We start from the raw sequence: 23020 nt of genomic DNA on the forward strand, positions 1-23020 counted from the left end.
CACGAAGGATCGCTTAGCCGCTGATTATTGTTGCCGCATACGCTGTCACTTTAAGCTCTCTCTCGGTCCGTCTCCTATACATAGCCGACACACACCGCCGTTGCGGTGCTTGGGTATTGCGTTGATGGTTGCCAAGGAAATGCTCGGCATGCAGTCATTTCCGGTGCTGCCAACTGGTTCAAAGGCCACATGCGTCATATGACGTCATGCCAGTAACCCGAGGGAGTGCTATATCAGTGGCGTTTTTCTCCTCCATTCCGGCTTCAGTCGGCTGCCTTCTCAATCCCGTCCATCATTCATAGGAACCCGTGGCATACAATTCATATCGACTGGAAGCGCGCGTAAAAAGCTGCAGCCGCGTGTAGATCTAGAGTCGACAGTCGTGTATCTGGATATCCGGCTGTACCGCGCGTACGTACGGCGCTCGTACAACCGCACACCAGTCATACACATCTTGCACTGCAGCCGCCGCACACCCGTCGCCGCTGTGCTGCGTCGGACGAGCTATCATAAAAATTATACAGCGTATTGTCGTCTCTGCAACAGCTTCCGTTGCGACGATAGGCGATCTATAGTGTGTGTGTACTGTACAGTACATGTGAGAAGTGTGTGTGTGTCTCTTCTGTGGCCGTGTTTTGTTGATGCGAAACGGGTGCGCTGATTTTGTCTCGCGCTTGTGGTTGCGATGTAAAAGTTGAATAATTAACATCCGATAAATTATCGCACATTACGCCTAATCTATCGGCTAAACGCAATCAAGCCACTTTCCGCCAGACTGCATGTTGGTACGCGTTGCGCCCATCTTCCTGGTTCCGGTGATTCGTCTCTGCATTGTGCGTGATTGTGAGAATGTGCCGTCTCCTGGCCAGGCGGCCACGATCTGCATTAGGAAGCAAAGTGTTATCCGCACTGGTCCAGCGTCCCGGTAACGGCATTTAACGCAGGGCAATCCCCTCCGAATCATGGTGATCATGAGTGCGGAAAGCGGTAAAAGCACGTCGTCCTCGACCAAAGCACCGATCCGTGTGGGATTCTACGATATCTCCCGCACACTGGGCAAGGGAAATTACGCTGTGGTGAAGCTTGCCAAGCACCGTATCACGAAAACCGAAGTAAGTTGTTTTTCCTACCGGGAAGCGTAGAAAGTAAAGATACACTGCTGATGATGTTGTGTTGCTTTCGTGTCGCTTACGCAATCGTGGCTCTTGTCGTTGCGCACAATTTGTGCGGATGACAAAAATCGATCCTATTAGCCGAGTGTTTTTTAGGTTTGTCTGTTTACCGTTTTTACCGTTTGTCTTCTTCTCGTGAGCAATCCGCCGAGTTTGTATGCTCGTGCCGGAAGCATATGTCCAGCGCTTAAACATGCCTCTAGCGTTAATTTCTTACTCGAAGCATAATCAAATCAAATCACTTACCTTCTTCTGGCTTTGTTTGTAAATTTTTTGTGGTGAATGATTATTGAATTTTCGGTTTATTGCAAAGGCGTGACAAGCACGAAGCAAACGTGCTGCAAAAAATGATTACATTTCGAATTGAAAATTTTGAAATAAAAAAGATAATAGTATAATACATAAAGAAAAATAGTTACCAATTGGTTCTGCTTCCGTCATTGCTTTTTTCTGGTTAATATCAATCGCGCTTTGCTACGTAGATTTTTCGCTTCACAATCGGTTTTTTTACACGGGGATGTGTATACTTACTTAATTAATTATTGGCTTTTTTATCTACGATTTTTATGCTATATCATACTTTCGCAATTTAAAAGGCATGCTTCTGCTTGCATATTATTCTCTGGTTTGCCTAATTGCAGTAGCCGTTTAACACAATACTGTATCATGAGCTTCCAGAGTCATTCGTATTATGAGCTTAGCAGGGATTCACCAGTTTCTCGGGAAAATGGAGACACTGTCTGTTAAGCTTATGGAAGATAAAAACGATGTTGCAAGATAATATACCATGTAAAAATGCTTCCGGGCGAAATTGAGTGACTGCTGAGATATGCCGTTATAATGAGCATGTGTCCGCTTATTTCTGTTTGTTGATACTGCCGTCTCGTAATGGCGCAATAAAATTCATCTTTATAGGTGGCCATAAAAATCATTGATAAATCGCGACTGGATGAGGCCAATTTGCAAAAGATCTATCGGGAAGTGCAGATTATGAAACAGTTGGATCATCCCAACATCATTAAACTTTATCAGGTACAAGTAACATGCGACGGTATTCGGTGGCAGTGTAATGAACGACGAGCCGGCAGCATGCGGCGTCTGATACTCGGTAATTATCCGTGACGTCAAATGCACCAATTGCTGTTATTCTTACGTTCCGTAATGGGAAAATTATGCTGCCGGCTCCCGAGCATGATATGGAAAAGTGTCGTATTTATACTGATTGATTGACATATTTAATTGCCGCGTAACCGACAGGTTTTTATCAGAGGAAAGGAAATGTATATAATACACGTTTTAGAGAGCTAACAATTGTAAAATGCAGCTTATCAAGGAATGCAAAGTGACGACATTAAACTAAACAGCAAATCTCAATGCTGTTGTTGCTTCGCATAGTTTAAAACTTCACAAACTTTATGACCGGCAAATTCATGAATGTGGTGCATGTTTATTAAGACTAGTACAAAATAGATCGTTTTTTGCTTAATCAAAGTGTTTAATGATGCTGCGGTTTTAGAATAAAGAATCATAGAGGAAATGGTTCAGTGAAGACCGGTACTCGGTGAGATATATTAATGCTCTTCCTGGTCACAGTGTAGGCGGCATAAGCACATTTTGCACTAGCACAGGGAAACAAATTGGGTAGACATACATTTTCATTTTTTTCCTGCGTCAGCATTGATAATACGGGCACCGGAGCGCCGATGTAAAGGCTTTCAGTGGTAATTTCCGTTAGTCAGCGGAACGGGTCCGATATATTCCCGGCCCACCTAATTGCAAGGGTTTGACCGATTTGCTGGAACTGCTGGAATGGCCATTTTTCTTACCGCTTTTATCGATTACTTTTTCAAATGGAATTAAGAATGGTTCCTTGAACTAGTTAGTTGTCATATGGCCTAACTGCGCTACTAATTAGTTGAACATGTACATGTAACGCGTACTCTTTATCGCTGTAACATCCTTAATCAATCAGTCGATAAGTTGGTGACGTTACAAGGGTGCGCTTTTCCGAGTTAAATCATAACTACTCACAAGAACTTTCCTGCATTGTCTCCTGTACGTGCCGTGCCGTTCACTGCTAGAGCTTCCGTTGAATCCGCTGACCTTTTGCCTAATTAGACGGACGTCAGTAAAGGATAAGTGTAGCGGAATTCGTGTAAGGTCGTATCGTATCAATCGTGCCGGCTCACGAGATTGCGTGTACGTTTTTCTCCACCAGTAAACTCTTCATGTCTGATTAGTTGATCATTAAAAAGAAGTTTTGCCTTTTCTAAGCACGGCCATCACGTGCCGATGATGGAGATGTGGGGAAGGCGCTGTCAGAGCCGGCAACTACAGGGATGGCAGGAGCAAATGAGGCGTATGTTTTCCTCTAGATGTTTATAATGTATTATATCTGACCACTCCTTTCCATTATTTTTTCGTCGCGCGACACACATTATTCGTGCGCGGATCATGGATTTCCTATGGATCGATCAGCTTCACCTGAGGGCAAATACATAGTGCGAATCGAAATGTCGCGAGAATTTAGCTTGACGTACCCCCGTCCAATTGTAATGCTAATTACGATAAAGGTCAAGCTCAGCGGGATCGTGAAAATCACGAGACTCCAGAGGAGTGTAGTTAATTTTGGCGACTTTTATCCACAGGCTGCTGGTGACATATGGGTCGCTGGTTTTGATTGCTTTTCAGCGTTTATTGGCATTATAAAAATCGGCGTCACGAATTAAGAGTCCTTTGGCTTAATCGATCGGGCTGAGTCTCGTGATAACAGAAATAACATGTACGAGCACAGAAAACAGATTGTCGAAGAATGGAGTTGCCGGTTATATAACGATCTGGAAAAATAATTATCCGCCATTTGTGATAAAAAAACGTTCAAACATAACTGCTTTAGAAAGGGTTACTTGTACATAGTTTCATTTGTATTTTGTTGAAGAAGAGGTTTCACACTGATAGCATAATTATAATATTGGTCATTAAAATGGGTGATAATTGCATCCTTCTCGTTGGTTTGTAGTTTTGTTGTGAGCTTAATTGGAGACTGATATAGCAGACAGCGCGTGCAACTTTTGCACAAAAATTCTGGTTATAAGTAGTAAACATTTGGCGGCTTAATTAAGTAAATAAGACGTCATAAAGTACCGACACCACGCATCGAGTGAATCGGTTAGCCCCAGATGAAAATCGTATTTTCTTAGTACGCAAGATTCTTCCGTTGGGAATCATGTGATGCTTAATTACAATCCGCTATTCTCTGCTGCCGATCGATCAGTAGGTGTTCTGGCCTTCGTGATCTTTTTGTTCGGCATTGAATAGAATCCTGCCTTTCGTGAGATGTTGACGTAGGGATTTTTTCATCGTATATGACTAGCGTATGAATTGATTTGTTCTTGGGCTAAATGGAGGTTTCTTGCCATGTTCACTTGTGCACCTGATCGGTTATTTTGCAGGTTATGGAAACCAAGAATATGCTTTACCTGGTCTGCGAGTACGCCAGTAATGGAGAAATGTTTGGTAAGCGAAAATAGACACTATCGATTGCGGACTCGCCTTGAATAAATAACAGTCGGGACAGAAACAAAAACCTGAATAAATTACTTTTTTTGCACTCATATTATTTTATTGTCTGGACTGTTTGACAAATTCTAAAATTAATATATGTATTTGATTGCATTTGCCGTGAATATTTTTGGAAAAGTTTTATTTTGCGACTTCGTGAGCTGAATCAAAATTAAGGCACAATTTGGCTGATAATTCCTCGTCATAGCTTCGTACATTGGGCGAGAAAGAAAAGAAAAAAGGTCATGTCCTTTCGTTAAATCAGAAAGTATCATGTATGAAGGATGTAAGCCGCATTGAAATTAATTTGATTTAAAAAATAATGTCTGACGTCGAAGTCGTTGATAGAATTAAGAAAGCGAGCCTTTCGAGGAGTTATTGCATGACTAATATCAAATGCACAGACAAACCGGGGACAATTTGATTGGAAAGCCTTCCCGTGTTTGGCTGCTAGTCTTGACGGCATTTGTCAGCGTAAATAGCCTGAAAATAAAATCTTTTTTGACTGGCCTCCATTATACATCTGGCCAATTGGGAGGAACGGCACAGAGTATCATTCCCTCTTTGCCCGGATTTTACTTTGGGAAAAGGCTTGTCGGATACATTATATTATGTGTGCTCATCTTTCCCCGAGCTGACAGCCCCGCGATTGTACCAGTTTAGGGATGACGAAGTCAGTGTTTTAAATGCGTGGGAAACGTAATTGAAGCATCCCAAAGCCAGCTATTTAGCCGGTCGTGACGTGCATGATCTATTTAATAATAGGAGCCGTACAGTCCGGGCTGTGTACAGGGGGGAGCCGAGAGAATGGAGCGCACACGATGACGGTCGGCAGACGTCGTTAGCGGTCTTCTCCGGCTAGAAAAATGCCAATATTTGCGCCGTATACAAGTAACTGGCGCTTCCGATTCCCGCGCGCGCCAGCGGACTGGGGCGTCGCCGGTATGCGGAACGGGGTGATGGTCGATTTAAGCCGATTGAATCTCCCGGATATTGTTATGGCTTGGCATTCTACTTTTAGAGATAGTGGCTTCTTTAAATGCCGGTTTTAACTTTTCATATGATATTTAAAGCCGAAGAAGTTCTGCATTTCCGTAAACGAGGGCTCGGCGAAAATAACATGAAACCAGATTTTTGATATTTGATGACCAACGACTGCATTTTGTAAAACAAAATGTTCGAAACAATTCGTTACTCCGTTGTAAAGTCAATAACGCAGTTAATAATAATATGTCTGCCTTTAATTCTAGGCAGACTGTATATGTGGTGTAGATCTGTCCTAATTTGCCGAAATATCTGCATTTTCACTGTACAAAATACGAATACCGGTGGGCAAACTGATCTAACTGCATAATTGTGGAAATTTTATGTACTAGGAAAACACCAGCCGCCATGTGATTATTTGGGATATTTAAACCATGATCCCTCGTAACAACGTTAACAAGCAGCTTACAGGAAATGGTCTAATTAGTCTAATTGTCTGTTGTTTCCTTGGCCGTCCCGTTCGGCATAAACACTTCTTGTGAATGGGATGATTGATTCGGCCTTTTGTGACTGTTTTGCAGACTACATCGCTAATTATGGCCGGATACCGGAAGCCGCCGCTCGGCGTATATTTTGGCAGATACTCTCCGCGGTCGAATATTGCCATTCAAAAAGCATTGTTCACCGAGATTTAAAGGTTAGTTGATGTTAAAACTCTCCATATAAATGCCACCTCCAGGGCAATAAGGCCATTCTGCTGTCGGTAATACATATATCGGCTGTGAGACGTGCCCGCTCTCACGTGTCATCATCAGCGCGGGCATTCCGGCACTTCCGGCCGACAAATTTGTATCGGCTGACTTTCAGGGAATGAGCAATTATGTGGGCATAGTTTGTATTATCGTCCTGGAAAAAACTACCACGATTAAGAAGGCACAACTCCGAATTTTATTATTGTATTTACGCCTATGAAATTAATTTAGTCGTAATCGGTCGCACGATTGAATCGTAGTGTACAGATATGTGACAAATATCAAAAGGTTCAGATCCATTTTCCAGGTTTATAACTGTGGGTACATGTGTTTTATTTATGCGTTTGGATTATGGGACGCTTGTTTTTATGTTATTGTGATACCTCAGCGATGCGGAAGTCCGTCCCATCTTCGCCGATCACCATAACAATAACAGTCGGCGTTATCACTTTTTTGTCAATGACATTAAAAAGACGCTGGGAGAGATTGACGTCGGTATTTTTGTTTTGCAAATATGAGCCTTGTCTGTGTACACTTAGCGCGGCGGGCTCTTCTCCTCGACAACTTTTGGTTCACATAAAGTTTTGAATCAGTTTTAACCGTTCGAAACTGACGTCAGCCGACAGCGGTGACGCGAAGCGACCTTAAACTTTTAAAATAGCTCATTCACAAGGAAGGTGTATAAAAATAACGTCCGTGCCAGAAGATGCGCCTGACTGCGCTGGAGGTCCCTTTTCGAATAAACTTTGAAAGATGCTTAAGGTTTTATAAAGTGTGCGGTTCGGCTGGGATACCATTTTAAATTATAGTTTTAACTGCGACAATCGCGGTTTTCGGTACCGGGTTTGTAAAATGTGTTCTTTTAATTGCTTGAATTGTGAGATGAAGTAAACTTATTACTCAAATTAAATACATTTTAACAGCGAACAATGAAGAACATAACAGTTAATTATTGCGAACACAGGGAATAGCAGAAACTGGTGTTGTGTCATTGTGTTTGAGGTGTTTTGAATCGTACTTTCTGTAAGTTTTTTATTTGAGAATTTACTTCACTTCAACGTTTGCTGAAATATGATTTAGCTGCATTACTGACCAAGTTATTGTATTATTCACAGGCGGAAAATTTGCTGTTGGACTCCAATATGAATATCAAATTAGCGGGTAAGTTGTTCCTTTGCGCATATCCCCCGAACAGTGAATACACAACACTTAGTAAATAACAAGCGATCTGACGTCACTGGGTTAAGTTAGGAAATCGGGCTGTTTTTAGCGCTTAAAGCTTGACGATTTTTGAAGACATGTACTTATAAAGCCAGCGCTACAGCGGGCGGCAAGCCCAGTTGCAGTCATGTGCAGCATACGTAGATGCCCGGGCATAGATATCTATGTGTGCCGTAATATTATTGATTTATCCCAATCTTTTCCACTTTTCTTTCCCGGGACATCTGCGCAAATCGGTGGCAGTAGAATAGTAAAGCCGCTTTGTCACTCTGACAGTCGCACATCACGGCACCCTAGGTAGGACGTCAAAGTCACGACAAAACAGAGATTGTATTTCGCATCCCGCTACTTTTCCTTGTAAATTGACAACCCGGCTACACTCTTTTGCGCTCACTGAATAAGTCATGACGTGCGTAGCAGTGTGTTGTTTTTTTCTTGAGAGAAAGTTCAATCAATTTTGCTACTGATTGCTGGGCCGGATGTGGATGGGGATAAAAAAGGGCACTTATTAGGATGCCGTCCGTGTCGGCTCATAAATTCCTAATATGCCGGTCGGAAAACAATAAAAGCCGTCCGAGAGTGGGGACTCAAAAACAGGAAAGCGGTGGGAGAAGCGGAAATTTATTTACTCTTGATCAGACAACGTAAACATCTTAATATTTGTTGCATAATCCGCTTTTAATTGTTTGTGAAGGCTAATGCCATTATTAAATTACGTAGCATAAATTGCGGTATTTTAAAGATCGGAATATTCCTGTTTTTTCAATTGCCGGTACGTTTGCAATCTGAAAAACTGTAAGTCCGTAAACTACGTAAATCAATGCTGTGTTTACCGGTACCCTCAAAGTACTGCAGCACTTAGGAAGTACCTATGCACCACTCTGTGCTTTACAGCTGATTAATCAACAGTATTTCATGACGTAAGAATAGTTTTACCCTTGAAAAGCAACGTTGAAGTGTTATTTTGCAATTGCAGATTTTGGATTCAGTAATTATTTCTCTCCTGGCGAGCAGCTAGCGACGTGGTGCGGCAGCCCGCCGTATGCAGCCCCCGAAGTCTTTCAAGGCCGAAAGTATTCAGGACCACAGACGGATATCTGGGTAAGATACGGCAGAGATTTATGATTATTCTTTAGCACCGAGCCCCGGTAACAAATTGCCACTAATACCCATATCGATATATTGATAAAAAGGTCGACGTCGGCATGTTGACGTCCGCTGATTGCTAACCTAGTTCACGCACACTGGAATCATTCAAGAAAACACTCTTACGCGTCTCAGCCCAGCTGAATAATCGTTTCAAGGAAAACAGCATTTTTGAGTATATGACGGTCACGGCGGCAGTGATTAAACCGTTGGCTGGAAATGCCTGCCGGGGCAGGTGTTCAATGGGCAGGAAGCGAAAAAAGTGTGCTTATGCGCGGTGTATAAGTGACAGCAAGGGGGAATAAGGGAGACACTATAGCGGCATATGGTCCTGACGAGCAGCGATTAGGCATTCAATCATGACAAGCCAGTGTTGTGTGATGAATAGCTCAGGTGGCGGGATAGGGATTGAGCACTACCCGGGCTGGCTGATGTGAAAAGGTCATACCTGACGGACAATCTGGTACTTAGCGCATATTTGGCAGGGCCGGAAATCTATGGGATGTTGATTCATTAGCTTGACGTCAGCGGCGTCCTTTTCACTGCGCTTTTCAAGCGCACCGCTGCCGCTAACGTCATTACCAAAGTGCCGGGCTTGTTCAGCACGCTCAGGCAGCCCGAGTGGCGAAATAATGGACGGCATGCGGTGTTGTCATTGAATTAAAACGACACAAGTAGGCGACATCACCTGCAGTGCTGACGTGATGTTTGTCCGATATTACAGAGCCTGGGTGTTGTATTATACGTGTTGACCACCGGCTCATTACCGTTCGATTCCACGACATTACCGGCATTACGGGATCGTGTACTGAGTGGGCGCTTCCGGATACCCTTCTACATGTCCTCCGAATGCGAGCATCTCATCCGGCATATGCTGGTGCTGGAACCCAATAAACGCTACACGATTGAACAAATTAAAACCCACCCGTGGACGCATGCCGACACCACCCTACCGGCGGCGACCATCAGTGCCAAACCGCGCGTCACCGGTGAAGTCAGCGAGCAGATCGTCCAGGTCATGAAAAGCCTGGGCATCGAGGAGAGCAAGACCCGCGAGGTAGTCAATGACGCAAAAACTGATTGGCGTGTATCGTAATTAAGAAAATAATTGATTTTCAGAGCGTCTGCAATGAGTCATTCGATCACATTGCGGCTATTTATTATCTCCTAATGGAAGGCTTAACGCACCAGCGCCACTCCATACAGCACCGCCGGCCGCATAGTATCGTCGACGAGACGACATCCGGGCGGCCGTTCCTGGCGGAGACGCGTCGGCCCTTTAATCGCACCGTGGATTCCGCCGCCCATCCCGCTGCTCACCAGTATCATCACCATCCGCCCGCGCAAAACCAGGGCAGCATCTCGTCGACATGCAGCAGCTTCTCCACGGGCAGCTCCATCGGCTCGATGGGCTCGTTCGCCTGTAGTAACCCACACCGAACGCACTATGTCACCTCGCTGGATGAAGGGGTGGGGCTGGACACCGGCAGCTTGGACTACGATCCCGGCACGGGAGCGGCGGCGGCATACCGCGGCCAGTCATATGAATCGTTCCCGGAGGAGTTCGCCATCCCGTCGAGCATCAGTCCGGTACCCGGCTCATTGTTGAATGATCTCACTGCTCAGATAACCGATTCGCCGCCCGGCAGCGGGATGGGTTCGCCCTATGAGAGCTTTGAATCTCAGATTGATCAGGATGTCCTGGTGTCGAGTTTGTCGTCATATGTGCATCCGGCCCGGATTCAGCATGGCCGGTCGGTCAACAGTTCCACGGATGAAACCGAAGTGGGACGAACACCGTCGCCGGGGAATTTCCGGGATGGTCGGCGGGCGTCGGAGACAAATCTGGCACCGGCTGTAGAAGGAAGCAGTCAGGGCGCCGGAACATCGTGGGCCTTCAAGACACCTTTAAGGCAGACGGGAAAAGCACGGGGCATGATTGATGTGCATCAGCAATACGAGGACCAAATGTTCGGTCAGCCAGGTCATCCTGGTACGAGCGGACAACAAAACTATCCGCCAAGTGGTGTCCTGGATGAATCGGCGGCCATGGAAAGGGTAAGAATATTTTTCTGTAATACAGAAAGATAGCTTTGCGGCATTGTGCACGATTATTGCATAATATCCTTGCAGCCCGTACTGGTTACAGCCGTAAAGACGCTAATCATAGTTACATTTAGTTTTATTGTGGCGGGAATTAATGATGATAGAATAGATGGTATAGTCAATGACACAACAGATTCCTCAGGGAATGAAATATCAGCATCACCTGTCTCGGCACGAGGTCAAGGGCAAATGTTTTCAAAAGGGGCTTATTTTTGCGCTTCATTGTTACCATGTGATGTTGTCAGAAAGCCGTTCGCGGCGGCAGGCACGCACACAGCCAACTATGGCAGCTGATGCAAATTAACGTCAAGCGATGTGTTTATTCACAATGGAAATGGGTTTGACATGGCGCCTACGAGGCACATGACCTTTTCGTGCCACTGTCGATATAGCCCCTTTTGCCAGATTCAAATTGGTGGCACGAGAGGGCTTGGCGGCTGCGTCTGCACTGATGTATGCAGTGCAGATATAAACCACCACACCCCGGGTGATAATGAGGGTTATGAGTGTCTGTTGTGACGTTGATTAAAGCGCCACTGAAAGCCAAACACCGTCGCCATATCGAATCTCTAAACTGTTTTGATTCGGTCCGGATGTTACGTAGCTTTCGACATAATATTGCGCGCAACCTGATATTATTGTCATGTTTCATATGGAGTGTTTGGCTTTACAGCTGTCGATTAACTCCCCAATGTCGCCATCGCGCGCCGCCACCATCGACGATCAGCACCCCGTCAGCCGGGCCGACCGTCCGCCGTTGCCGAAACGGATCAGCCTCCCGGAGCGGCTAGAAAACCAACCGCAGAAACTGCTGGTGTACAAGCATGCTAAACAATTGCAACAGCAAGTGGCCGCGGCGACGGTTCATCCCGACGATCCCTCCGCTCCGCCGCTGCAGCATCAACAACAACTCCTGCACCGGCTGCAGACCAAACGGGCCGCCTGGAAGAATCAGTCCTCCATGCACCGCAGCATGGATTATCCGGCATCCATGGGCGTACCCGGGCCTAGTCGGCGCCCGGCGGCCTTGCCGCATAATCGGCAGATGTCAACGTTTAAGCACGGGATGCTGCCGCCTCTAGTATCGCCGCAGATATCCCATGAATTCGATTGGTCGACGGCGGCACAAGGTACCGGGGAGGAAATGCCGCGCACCTGTCCCGAACAGATGTCGGTGGATTCTCCGGATAGCCCGGGGTATTTCGGCCCGGGTGGGGCGGATCACATGGAGACGAGCTGATCACAGGGACCAACCGTTGTCGTTGTTGATCCAGATTTACACGGTGCGATTGCGCCGGTTAACGCATAATGCGGCACAAACGGTGCCATTGCGTAGGAGCTGTATCCTCGCCATCGCTCTCTCTCTCTCTCTCAAATTCAGCAATACTTGAAAATTTTTTATGAAATGGATCGTGACCTGCAGGCGAGTGCCTTTGGATGAATCCAAGATTTTTATCTGAAGAATTTATGAAAAGATTTTAGCGGCTCTTTTTGTTGAGGAATTTCTTCAGGCGCACTTGGTCTGCTTCAGAATATTGATTGATGGCCTAGTCAGATTTTGATGGTATTTGTAGTTTGGCAGAATTGTTCACGACAATTCTGATGTGTATTTTAAAGATTGTACTTGTAAAATATAGCTTTTATTATTTTACGTTACTTTAGTTTTCCACTCATCTTTGTTGTACGGGAAGCGAACAGTGGAGTTGCCCTGACTGTGATTAAGCGAAGAGAATTCTATTTTTCTTCCCGGAGATTTTTTTGTTGGAGTCGTAACTGTATGTTCGTACAACATTCTTCACCTCGTTGGAAGTAAAGTATCTTTTGATGTCAAGCGCGACTGGCGCTTAAAAACCAAAAGCTGTACATCTGACTACAGGAGAATATGAATAATTTATACAGTAAAAAAATTGCACTGTGAACTTTCTCTTCGCACAACGGAACAATATTTTGAACCACCTTTCAAGTTTGATAATATTGTATTACAGTACTGGTATAACGAGATAGTGTTAGTAGTACCGTTGTAATTTGTAAACATCATTTAAACAGTTCTTCATCCTGCTATCGGGCTGACAGGTTTGCGGTTGTCAGACCAGTGATTGTCTCATATGTAAATTTTTATCTAGAAATGTATCCATTTTCGGCCTTCAGGAAATCATATCGAATCTGCCGGGTAAACCGTATATTGCATAATGTAGGTTATCAAAAGCGTAATTCGCACGTAGCTAACAATATTATCGTGTCAAGACTGTATCGATTCAATAATGAACTGTATCAAGAATGTATCCAGCGATGTCGGCGACTTTGTAAACAACGTAATATCTATATATACTACTCGTATACAATATATATAATAAGACAGCCGGTGTCGAGTTTATATTACCTCTGACTTTATAACTGATACAGGAAATTTAGTGAGTGAATGACTGCATTTTTTTATATGAAATTAACATCTGTTTTGCAAAAAATTAGATTTTCAAGTTGTAAATTTATTATTGTTGTTCCTGAAAATGTTGATAATAAAAGAGGATCAGCTGGAAGAATTTTGCGGGGAGTTACAGCATTTGTTACCACAGTCCTTTCCGGTTAGTAGGCCAGATATGCAGTGCACATGCCATTAATTAATATTACTGAATCCGTGACAGCCATTTACAATGCTTTTTTATGCGAACAGATTCTAAAGCTGGCACAAAACCATCTAAAGAAAAATTCTTTTGCATGGCCTGGACTGGAATTTGTGGTTGGTAATGCGTTTATTCTGGCTACTAATCTTACCTTTAATTTGCCAACATAAAATGACGAAAAAGTTGAAGAAGCTGTCTTTCTTGATTGAAAACGTAGTATTCATATTCAGTACACGGTGCTCTGATCACTCACTCAAATAAGGTTTTGTTTCGATATTACAGAGTAGTTATGAACTGTATATAGCTGGCATGGCATAATAATTTCAAATAACCTTTATATGTCCAGTACGTACGACTCTGTGTTCTCCTCATGGGTCTCAAGATGTAAAAATGTGTTTCAGTCTGAATAGTCGTATTTATAATTCACACTAGTGGTATTAAACGAAAATATTATAAGTCTTGTTCTGTCCGTGTTTCCACACTTTTCCCAAGTAAAATATTTTATCGTTAAATGTGCGAAACCTTTTAATTTATACCAGTGATTGCAGATCGCTTCCCTAATTTTACTGCCTGCTTAGTCCGGCCGCGCCCAGGAGATCCCGTACGTATCATTACGCTATCATCGCTTGTAATAGCTTAAAATGAATTAATCTTTGGTATAAGCAAAATCTGTGATTTTAACTGCCGTAATCATTTGAGTCCAGAGAAGGCGCACATATCTGCTAAAGAATTATATTTACACAAGTGTGCATGCGCAGTAACGGATTACCGCGATGCCGGACTTTTAACTTCAGCCGCAGTAAAAGTTTATCTTTCCAGACATATGTTCCCAGACGATGTCACTATCTCTATAGTGCGATTGCTACAGATGTGGAAAACTTTAAAATGCTGCTTGACCAACCAGATTTGGTCAACTGGAAAACTGCCGTATATTTCCAGGGTAAGTGCTGTATATCAATATACAGTACTGGAGAAGCGAAACATATTGACGACCGTAAACTGCATAAACATACCATTTGTACATGACGAAAGTACTGTACTGCTGTATAACGGAACATCAAATAGCTACGGACAGATAACCCGCATCCACATGCGTATAATCAGAAATTTTATTTATAATAACTAACTTATTTAAAATTATGATACAAAAATTTTGCAACCTAAAGTATGGCACGCTGTAGTGCTGTACGGACAGGAGGTATGTACTCGTATTCTAAAATTTGCAGTGTTTGCGAAACTCTGTTACAGCGATTCCGGAAGACCTTCTCGGTGCGGTAGAGGAGGTGTGCAGCAAACATGGTTCTACAATTGGTCCAAAGCAGCACCTACACTTTTCTGCTACTGGATGGACTGTTAAACCAGCGGAAATAGCAAGGTATGTAAAATTTTCCAATCCTGAGGAACAGAAACATAGCGTTCAATTTATCTTAAATAACAAATAATTCATCAGTGGCCTATGAAAACCTCACCGTTGCGTGATGACACAAGATACCGGTTTCGAAAGCGTACCTCTATACTTACTTACAGTACGATTAGTAACAGCAATACGAGTCGTACAGTAACGGTATTACTACATGCATTGTGAAAGAGTTGAAAAGTTCTTCGTTACTACCTGGAATCAAAATTTAAAGTTTCTGGGTGGTAATAAAATGTACAGAATAAATACGACGGTTTGTGTGCATTTCAGTATGCCGCAACCGCCGATCGAGGGATTCACTTTCCGTCGTCCGGACCGAGACGATATGCCGGTTCTCAGTAAACTGTGGCGTTACGGTGGGGGCACCGACGAGACACTGCAGTATCTCTATCACCTGCATGACCACCACTTTCCGATGATGGGCATCTACAAAGAGCAGCAGCTGGTCGGCTTCGGCATCATAACGGCGGAAATGGCCATGTCGGCGGGATATGTTCAGCCGGAAATTCGCGGACGCGGCTTGGCTGGGGGAATTATTGGGTATAGCGCCAAGGACATGCAGGAGATCGGCGAAACGGACAGTTTCATGTTCATCAGTGAAGACAATGTAGCCTCGAAGAAGGTGTTCACCAAAGGTGCCGGCGCAGTGCGACAGGAAGACTGGAGAATTGTGGATGTGCTTTACAAACCGCACAATGTGGATAAAAACGATCCACTAATGATATGGTATAACAATATACACGGCGATAGTCAAAATTAATAAAGTTTTAATATTGCGATTGCTTAACAGTCATCCATATCCGTGTTATAGTCGCCAGTGACGGTTTCTTGACGCTTGAAACAACCAAACTGAAGCACATGCGTATTGTAAAATACACAACAGCGATAAAATAGAACAAAATCCAATGCTTTGTAATATGACACTTTCATTTTAATTTTTAACAGTTATGTACTATATGAAGAATCTTCCGCGATGTAAAGTATCTGCGCCGGAAACCAACTTAACCAAGATGCAAAAGTGAATTATTTTAGTTAAACATGACATCAGTGTAAAATACTGCTGCTACGAATGGCCATAAAATTATTGCCATCCCATGTACAATCGAAAAAGCAATTCGGCATGTGACAAATAATCTCGAAGCTGCGCAAATACATGTATCTGTTCGGGTAACCACAAAATAAAGAAAATTCAAAACAACGCAGACACCAGGTCAAAAACGCGCCAGGGGGTTAAGCTAGGATTGTTATCCGTATTTTCATTACGCTCAGACATGCCATCATTTCCGACACAGCCGAGCACTGCGCAAAGCTTCCAGCGCTCGTTCAAAGTACGTGATCCAACACCGTCTCTGTCCATTCAACATTCGCCCGATTTTGTTCCCTCCTCAACCAGCGATTCAGCAATAGCTTCCCGTTGAGATACCACGCTCGTTCTTCGTCCTGTGCGCATTTACACCCATACCGAAAAGCACACATCCAAACCAGCATAAGCTGACCCATTCCGTCTAATCCATACAACCGCGAGTACTTAATTCTACAGAATGGCAAAACACACCGGTTAAAAATTTCAGCGTATGCCTCTTAAATTAACGATAACTTACTACTAAAGTTCAACCGGATTCTCCCTGGCGGGTGTCCCAGCTGATGGTGGGTGTTACCGCGATGATCCTGCGCGCCCTGTAACACCAGCTTGATAACGATCTGAATCAAATTAAGTTAAACATGAAATTTCAACAATATAACTGTACAGTTGTTTCTAGAGCATTAATGCACAGCTTTTGTATGAATGCAGCGGGTACTCGTAAGCCGTTATGTCATCACTAACCAGGAGCGGACACATTGCGCAGTATTCCCCGGTCCGGCACGACTGAACGCTGCTGCGCCGGTGCCGCCATACCCGCCTTATTATTATTATTCTTACTAGTGGTGGTTTATATTTTATAACCACATTATTGCACCGAGCGCGAGCAATAGCCACTGAGATCTGTTACGCATTTCCAGTACCACTTGAAAATGATACGTACCACTGGAAATGGAATCAGTATTGTGGAATTCCACATATCCCATAGGAAAGAGGTGACGGTGACGCGCTTTCTGCCGTCAGACAACTCTGCTGTGGAAGTATATACTCTGCTATGGAGCGTGTAGTCTTGACGATCAGTTACAGTACTGCAGCACCTCGCGCTTCGCGCTCGGTGCAAATCTTTAACTGTATTGCGGTGACTCTCAGATCGCTACATCGCAGCCTCGCAGAACGTCCAAAAGCCATAAAAATGGCAAGCGGTCTGAATCAGACCCATTCTTCCCTGCAAACCATCTTCTGTGACGATCCTGCAGCACGGTCCAAATCGCCTTTTTCAACCGGTAGGTATTTGTGTCCTGCAGCTCCCTGCTCCCTTTCAAAAAAGTCACAGAGAAGGGCAGGCCAGTTACCCTTTGCTCTACACGCGCTTTTAGCGGTTATTGTACATCAGATCTGTTGGTGCTGATGTGCTAAACGCCTGCTATGTACTTTGCATATTCGCAAGCTTCTTTCAAAACGCAGCCTTTTCGGATCAGCCGGCAGAGAGCTGAGATGTAGCGGTATGCTGAGATGTAGCGATCTGAGAGTCACCGCAATACAGTTTTTCTTCCTAACTATTAAGACAGAGCTGTCTGTCCGTAACGCTCCCGCCTCCAAATCGCTCTGATTGGTCAAAACCGAAAAGCTTACTAAACACAGTCAACCTACTGAACAAACTCACAAACTATAGTGAACCTGCTGAACACACTTACTAAACAAAATGAACCAGCTGAACTCAACCAAAACCTTCGTGAACCAGCTGAACCCAACCTAAACCTGATTGAACCACCTGAACCCAATCGAAAAGCTAGCGAACCGACTGAACCCAACCAAAACCTTAGTGAACCAGCTGAACCCAACCTAATCCTCAGTGAACCAGCTGAACCCAACCGAGAAGTTAGCGAACCGACTGAACCCAACCAAAACCCTACTGAACCGGCTGAACTCAATCAAAACCTTAGTGAATTAGCTGAACCCAACCTAATCCTCCGTGGACCAGCTGAACCCAACCTAATCCTCAATAAACCAGCTGAACCCAACCGAAAAGTTAGCGAACCGACTGAACGCAACCAAAATTTTACTGAACCAACCGAACCTAATCTTCAGTGAACCAGCTGAACCGAACCTAAACGTCGATGAACCAACTGAAGCCAACCAAAAACATTAGTGAACCGACTAAACTCAACATAAAAATTATTGAACCAAAAAAACCAAACCGTAGCCTTAGCAATGGGACTGAACTTGACCTAAACATTGTTGAACCAAATAAACCTAACCCAATCCTTAGTAAACCGCTTAACAACGTAACGTAACCACGCTAGATTACGCGCAGTGACGCTACCACTCGAGCGCAAGCAGCGGAATGTAAGCACACGAGAGAAAGCTGTGTGACCCTATTGCAGAGAGCAATCAGCGTAATTTAACCACGCGAGAGTAAATGGCGTAACGTTACCACGCTAGAGTAAGCGCAATAACGTTACCCCGAGAGAGTAAGCAACGTAAGGGTTGCCAGTTAAGTAGCGTTAAGTAGATAAAGCTACGTAAATCTATTAGTGAGAGTAATTAGTGTAATTTTTCCACGCGAGAGTAATGGACGTAACGTTACCACGCGGAAGTAAAACAAGTAGCGTTACAACGTGAGTATTAGCAGCGTAACGCTACCCCGCGAAAGTAAGCACAGCAACGTTACCATACTAGGGTAAGCGAAATAACGTAACCACACGAGTAAGCAGTTTAATATTACAAAGTGAAAGTAAGCGGCTTAACGTTACCACCGAAAGTAATTTAATGTTTAACCACTCGAATTTTAGTTTTTAACCGCTCGAACCAGCGTAGCGTCATCTCGCGGAAGTAAGTGGAGCAAAGTAAGAACGCGACAGTAGGAGACATAACGTAAGCAAGCGAGACGAAGCAGCGTAACGTGATCGCGCGAGACGAACCAGGGTAAAGTTACCACGCGAGAGCGGGCAGCGTAACGCAACCACACGAAAATCTATGTATCTACTACATACGTATCTACTACGGTAAGCTACGTATCATTCTTGCAGAGGGTAACCAGCGTAACGTTACCACGTGATAGTTTAGCGGCGTAGCATTACTACGCGAGAGGTAACGGCATAACGTGATCGCACATGTACGTAATAACGCGAGAGTTCACGGCTATGCTAACGGTTAGGTGAACGAAACTGTTTGCGTTAAATATCTTGCGTAAAAACCAAACACAATATACAGTACAGTTAGCTTATTAGTTGCAAAGAATAACGTGCTCCAGTTAAGGACGTCCGCTAAGTTTTGAAATGCTACCCTTTTAATATTTAAAAACTACAAAGTAATCCATCTTCGTTAAATCCGCGGCGCGTAGCGCCGCAATCGTTGCTAGTCCTATATATTAAAGCAGAGCCGTTATTCCGGAACGCTCCTGCCTCCAAAACCTTCTGATTGGCCAGAACCAGCCTAACCTTTCTGATTGGCCAGAACCCGCCTAGCGGGTTTTAAGCTTCTGCAGCCCCTTAAACCTGTGCTGTTGCGCGTTTGTCCTTACCAAGCTTCCGGAACTTAGTACTTTCACCTGTGAGAACCTTCGCCTGATAAACCGGATCCCAGCTTCAGCATTGCTCCTAACTAAGCTTCCAAACATTAGTTCTTTAAGAAACCTGATAACTTTAATTTACTTACCGGTACCGTCTTTTAAGTCTTTAATTACCTTGCGGTAGCACCTTTTAAGCTTTAGTAACCAAAGGCGACGCGTGCGGTACCCGCCTTTCTGAGCCTTTGGTCACCGAAGGCCACGCGTGTAGTGCCCGCCTTTTTGAGCCTTTGGTCATCGAAGGCCACGCGTGTGGTACGTTGGCCACCGAAGGCCTTTTAAGCCTTAGGTCACCGACGGTTTTCTAAGCCTTTGCCCACTGAAGGCCTGTTAGGCTTTTGGTCACCGAAGGCCTTTTAAGCCTTTGGTCACTGAAGGCCTTTTAAGCCTTTGGTCACTGATGGCCTTTAGACCCACTCTTTTAAGCCGTTTGTAACCGTGGGCCGCGTCAGCGCGGCGCGTAAGCGCCGCGGGTCCTGCTTGTAACTATTAACGACTATTTTAAGACAGAACTCTCTGTGCGTAACGCTCCCGCCTCCAAATCGCTCTCATTGGTCCGAACCAAAACACTTACTAAACGAAGTGAACCTACTGAACAAACTCACAAACTATAGTGAACCTTCTGAACACACTAACTAAACAAAATGAACCGGCTGAACCCAACCAAGACCTTAGTGAACCACCTGAACCCAACCTAATCCTTAGTGAACCATCTGAACCCAACCTAATCCTTAGTGAACCGACTGAACCCAACCGAAAAGTAAGCGAACCGACTGGACCCAACCAAAACCTTACTGAATCAGCCGAACTCAGCCTAATTTCAGTGAACCAGCTGAACCCAACCTAATCCTTAGTGAACGGGCTGAACCCAACCAAAACCTTACTGAACCAGCTGAACCCAACCTAATTCTTAGTGAACGGGCTGAACCCAACCTAATCCTTAGTGAACGGGCTGAACCCAACTTAATCCTCAGTGAACGGGCTGAACCCAACCAAAACCTGATTGAACCAACTGAACCCAACCGAAAAGTAAGCGAACCGACTGAACCCAACCAAAACCTTACTGAATCAGCCGAACTCAACCTAATTTCAGTGAACCAGCTGAACCCAACCTAATCCTTAGTGAACGGGCTGAACCCAACCAAAACCTTACTGAACCAGCTGATCCCAACGTACTCCTTAGTGAACGGGCTGAACCCAACCTAATCCTTATGGAACCAATTGAGCCCAACCGGAATTTAGTAAACCAACTGACTTACGGAACGCAATTATGGAAAGCGATTGCACCCAAATCGCTCTCATTGGTCAGAACCAAAGCTGTTGCTAAACCCGATGAACCTGCTGAATAAACTTACTTAATTCACTGAACCTGCTGAACACACTAACTAAACGAAATGAACCTACCGAACCAGCTCCTTAAACCAGAATAACTACGTCAACTCATTCAACCACCTTGCTATACAAAGCGAACCTGCTGAATCCACTTTCTGAACAAAATGAATCGACTGATTCGACTTCTTAAGCAAACTAATCTTATAAAAGAAGTTTACAAACCATAATCGCTTACGAAACCTAACCAAAATTTAGCGATTAAGCGGAACCCAACCGAATCGCTAATGAACCAACTGAACCCAACCAAAACTGTAATGAACCTAAACTCAACCAAATCCTCAGCAAAGCGACTCAATCCAACTAATAATTAGTCAGCCTACTAAAGTTACTTATCTTGCATCATCACCTTGAGGTTTTGGAGGCCCAAATGAGCAAACTCCACGGTGTGTTTTAAAATTTCCGTCATGAGTAACTTTTTCCCATAAATTTTCGTGATTCTGATTTTTTTGTTTGCACAGTTCTGGTAAAGAACGTTCTGAAACATTTTTTTAGAATGTTCTGGAACAATCCTTTAATGACGTAACTTTAATAGAACTCGGATTGGGTATCCCCGGCACTAATGTTTCAGTTTGCGCAATCTGCGGAGTTCTGGAAAAGAACGTTCTAGAACATTTTTTTAATGACGTAAATTCAACAGAACTCGGATTGGGCATCCCCGGCACTAATTATTTTTCAACGTTCCGGAACATTTTTTTAGAACGTTCTGGAACATTCTTTTAATGACGTAAATTCAACAGAACTCGGATTGGGCATCCCCGGCACTAATTATTTTTCAACGTTCCGGAACATTTTTTTAGAACGTTCTGGAACATTCTTTTAATGACGTAAATTCAACAGAACTCGGATTGGGCATCCCCGGCACTAATTATTTTTCAACGTTCCGGAACATTTTTTTAGAACGTTCTGGAACATTCTTTTAATGACGTTACTTTAACAGAACTCGGATTGGGTATCCCCGGCACTAATTTTTCAGTTTGCGCAATCTGCGGAGTTTTGGATATGAACGTTCTAGAACATTCTTTTAATGACGTAACTTCAAGAGAACTCTGATTGGATATCCTCGGCACCAATTTCTCAACAACGCGGAGTATATAAAGAACACCGGTTTACAAAAATTTTGATCTTTCTTTCAGTCTTTCAGTTTCTTCTGAAGCAAGCACTAAGATCTATTTCATTGTAGTTTGGTGCCGACTAAAACATATTTGAGAACTAATTAATATGAAATGACTCTAGAACCTTAGTTTCCTTTCTCGCGAGTTTTCTTGCCAAAAGTTTTTGTCTTTGGATGCGTCAATGTTCTATTCGGATGTCGAAAAATTTGGAACAGTATACGTTAGCGAAGGACTTAGTTTCCAAAATTGGAAAGACCGTGAAAGTGATAGGAGAGATCACGAAGGTGTCCAAAGAAAACCGAACTCTTCACATTCGTACTCCAGACGGCGTTGTCGTTTTCTTGAACCTTGCGGATCAAGTAAGTCCATTTCAAGGATACCATTTCAAGACCTATTAGGTGCATGCGGTGTTACTGTAGTTTCTCGGACCTGTGCGTGGATTTGTGGAGGTCAGTGGGTCTGTCGCTGGCGTCAAAACAATTACATCCCAGACACTCATACACGAGCTGGAAAGTGACTCCGAGCTGTCCGTTAGTTACGGTAAGAATGACAACACTGCTTTCTCTCCTCCTGTTTCTTTTTTTGTGTCTCAGATGGAAATCGAATTTTGTCTTTTTCGTTCGCAGAATTACTAACGGGTCAGCAGTCCAGCGGTTTGCGCGGTCCGAAGACAGGCAGAGAGCCTATTAAGATGGCGAGAAAATCTGTCAGAGGACGAGCGCATGCGCACACAATCGGAAGGCTTGGAAAGAATGCGGCAAAACAGAAAGCACGAAACTGAAAGTCAGGACCGGTTACGTCACGACGCTTTGCAGCATAAAAGTCGATGGCAAGAAGGCAAAGCCGAAAAACCCGGACGGTTCGAAGCTTTACAGTACTCTGATTCA

General features: G+C 44.1%; 2 protein-coding genes across 2 annotated transcripts; both read left to right on the forward strand.

The window, feature by feature from the left end:
* The first annotated feature begins 201 nt into the window (after positions 1-201).
* On the forward strand, positions 202-12839 carry LOC129583200 (serine/threonine-protein kinase SIK1-like). Its single transcript, XM_055474891.1, has 9 exons — positions 202-1112; positions 2088-2204; positions 4625-4688; positions 6299-6414; positions 7585-7630; positions 8667-8791; positions 9561-9893; positions 9956-10894; positions 11616-12839. The coding sequence occupies exons 1-9, from the start codon at positions 963-965 to the stop codon at positions 12180-12182; spliced, it is 2457 nt and encodes an 818-aa protein (XP_055330866.1). The 5' UTR covers positions 202-962; the 3' UTR covers positions 12183-12839.
* Positions 12840-13307: 468 nt separating this feature from the next.
* LOC129583368 (uncharacterized) lies at positions 13308-16011 on the forward strand. The gene is made up of 6 exons (XM_055475143.1): positions 13308-13524; positions 13614-13683; positions 14112-14164; positions 14383-14503; positions 14812-14938; positions 15251-16011. Exons 1-6 carry the CDS (start codon positions 13450-13452, stop codon positions 15738-15740), a joined length of 936 nt encoding a protein of 311 aa, XP_055331118.1. The 5' UTR covers positions 13308-13449; the 3' UTR covers positions 15741-16011.
* Positions 16012-23020: the final 7009 nt, after the last annotated feature.

The sequence above is a fragment of the Paramacrobiotus metropolitanus genome, unplaced genomic scaffold, assembly GCF_019649055.1.
Source record: "Paramacrobiotus metropolitanus isolate TYO unplaced genomic scaffold, Prichtersi_v1.0 Parri_scaffold0000010, whole genome shotgun sequence".
NCBI classification, from domain to species: domain Eukaryota; kingdom Metazoa; phylum Tardigrada; class Eutardigrada; order Parachela; family Macrobiotidae; genus Paramacrobiotus; species Paramacrobiotus metropolitanus.

Bases quoted from the DNA above. Each gene is read 5' to 3' on its own strand.
- LOC129583200 (XM_055474891.1), top strand. From the start codon at position 963: ATGGTGATCATGAGTGCGGAAAGCGGTAAAAGCACGTCGTCCTCGACC. The intron at 1,113-2,087 runs GTAAGTTGTTTT...TCATCTTTATAG, and splicing joins ACCGTATCACGAAAACCGAA to GTGGCCATAAAAATCATTGA. The intron at 4,689-6,298 runs GTAAGCGAAAAT...ACTGTTTTGCAG, and splicing joins CAGTAATGGAGAAATGTTTG to ACTACATCGCTAATTATGGC.
- LOC129583368 (XM_055475143.1), top strand. From the start codon at position 13,450: ATGTTGATAATAAAAGAGGATCAGCTGGAAGAATTTTGCGGGGAGTTA. The intron at 13,684-14,111 runs GTAATGCGTTTA...CAGTGATTGCAG, and splicing joins TGGACTGGAATTTGTGGTTG to ATCGCTTCCCTAATTTTACT. The intron at 14,165-14,382 runs GTACGTATCATT...TTATCTTTCCAG, and splicing joins GGCCGCGCCCAGGAGATCCC to ACATATGTTCCCAGACGATG.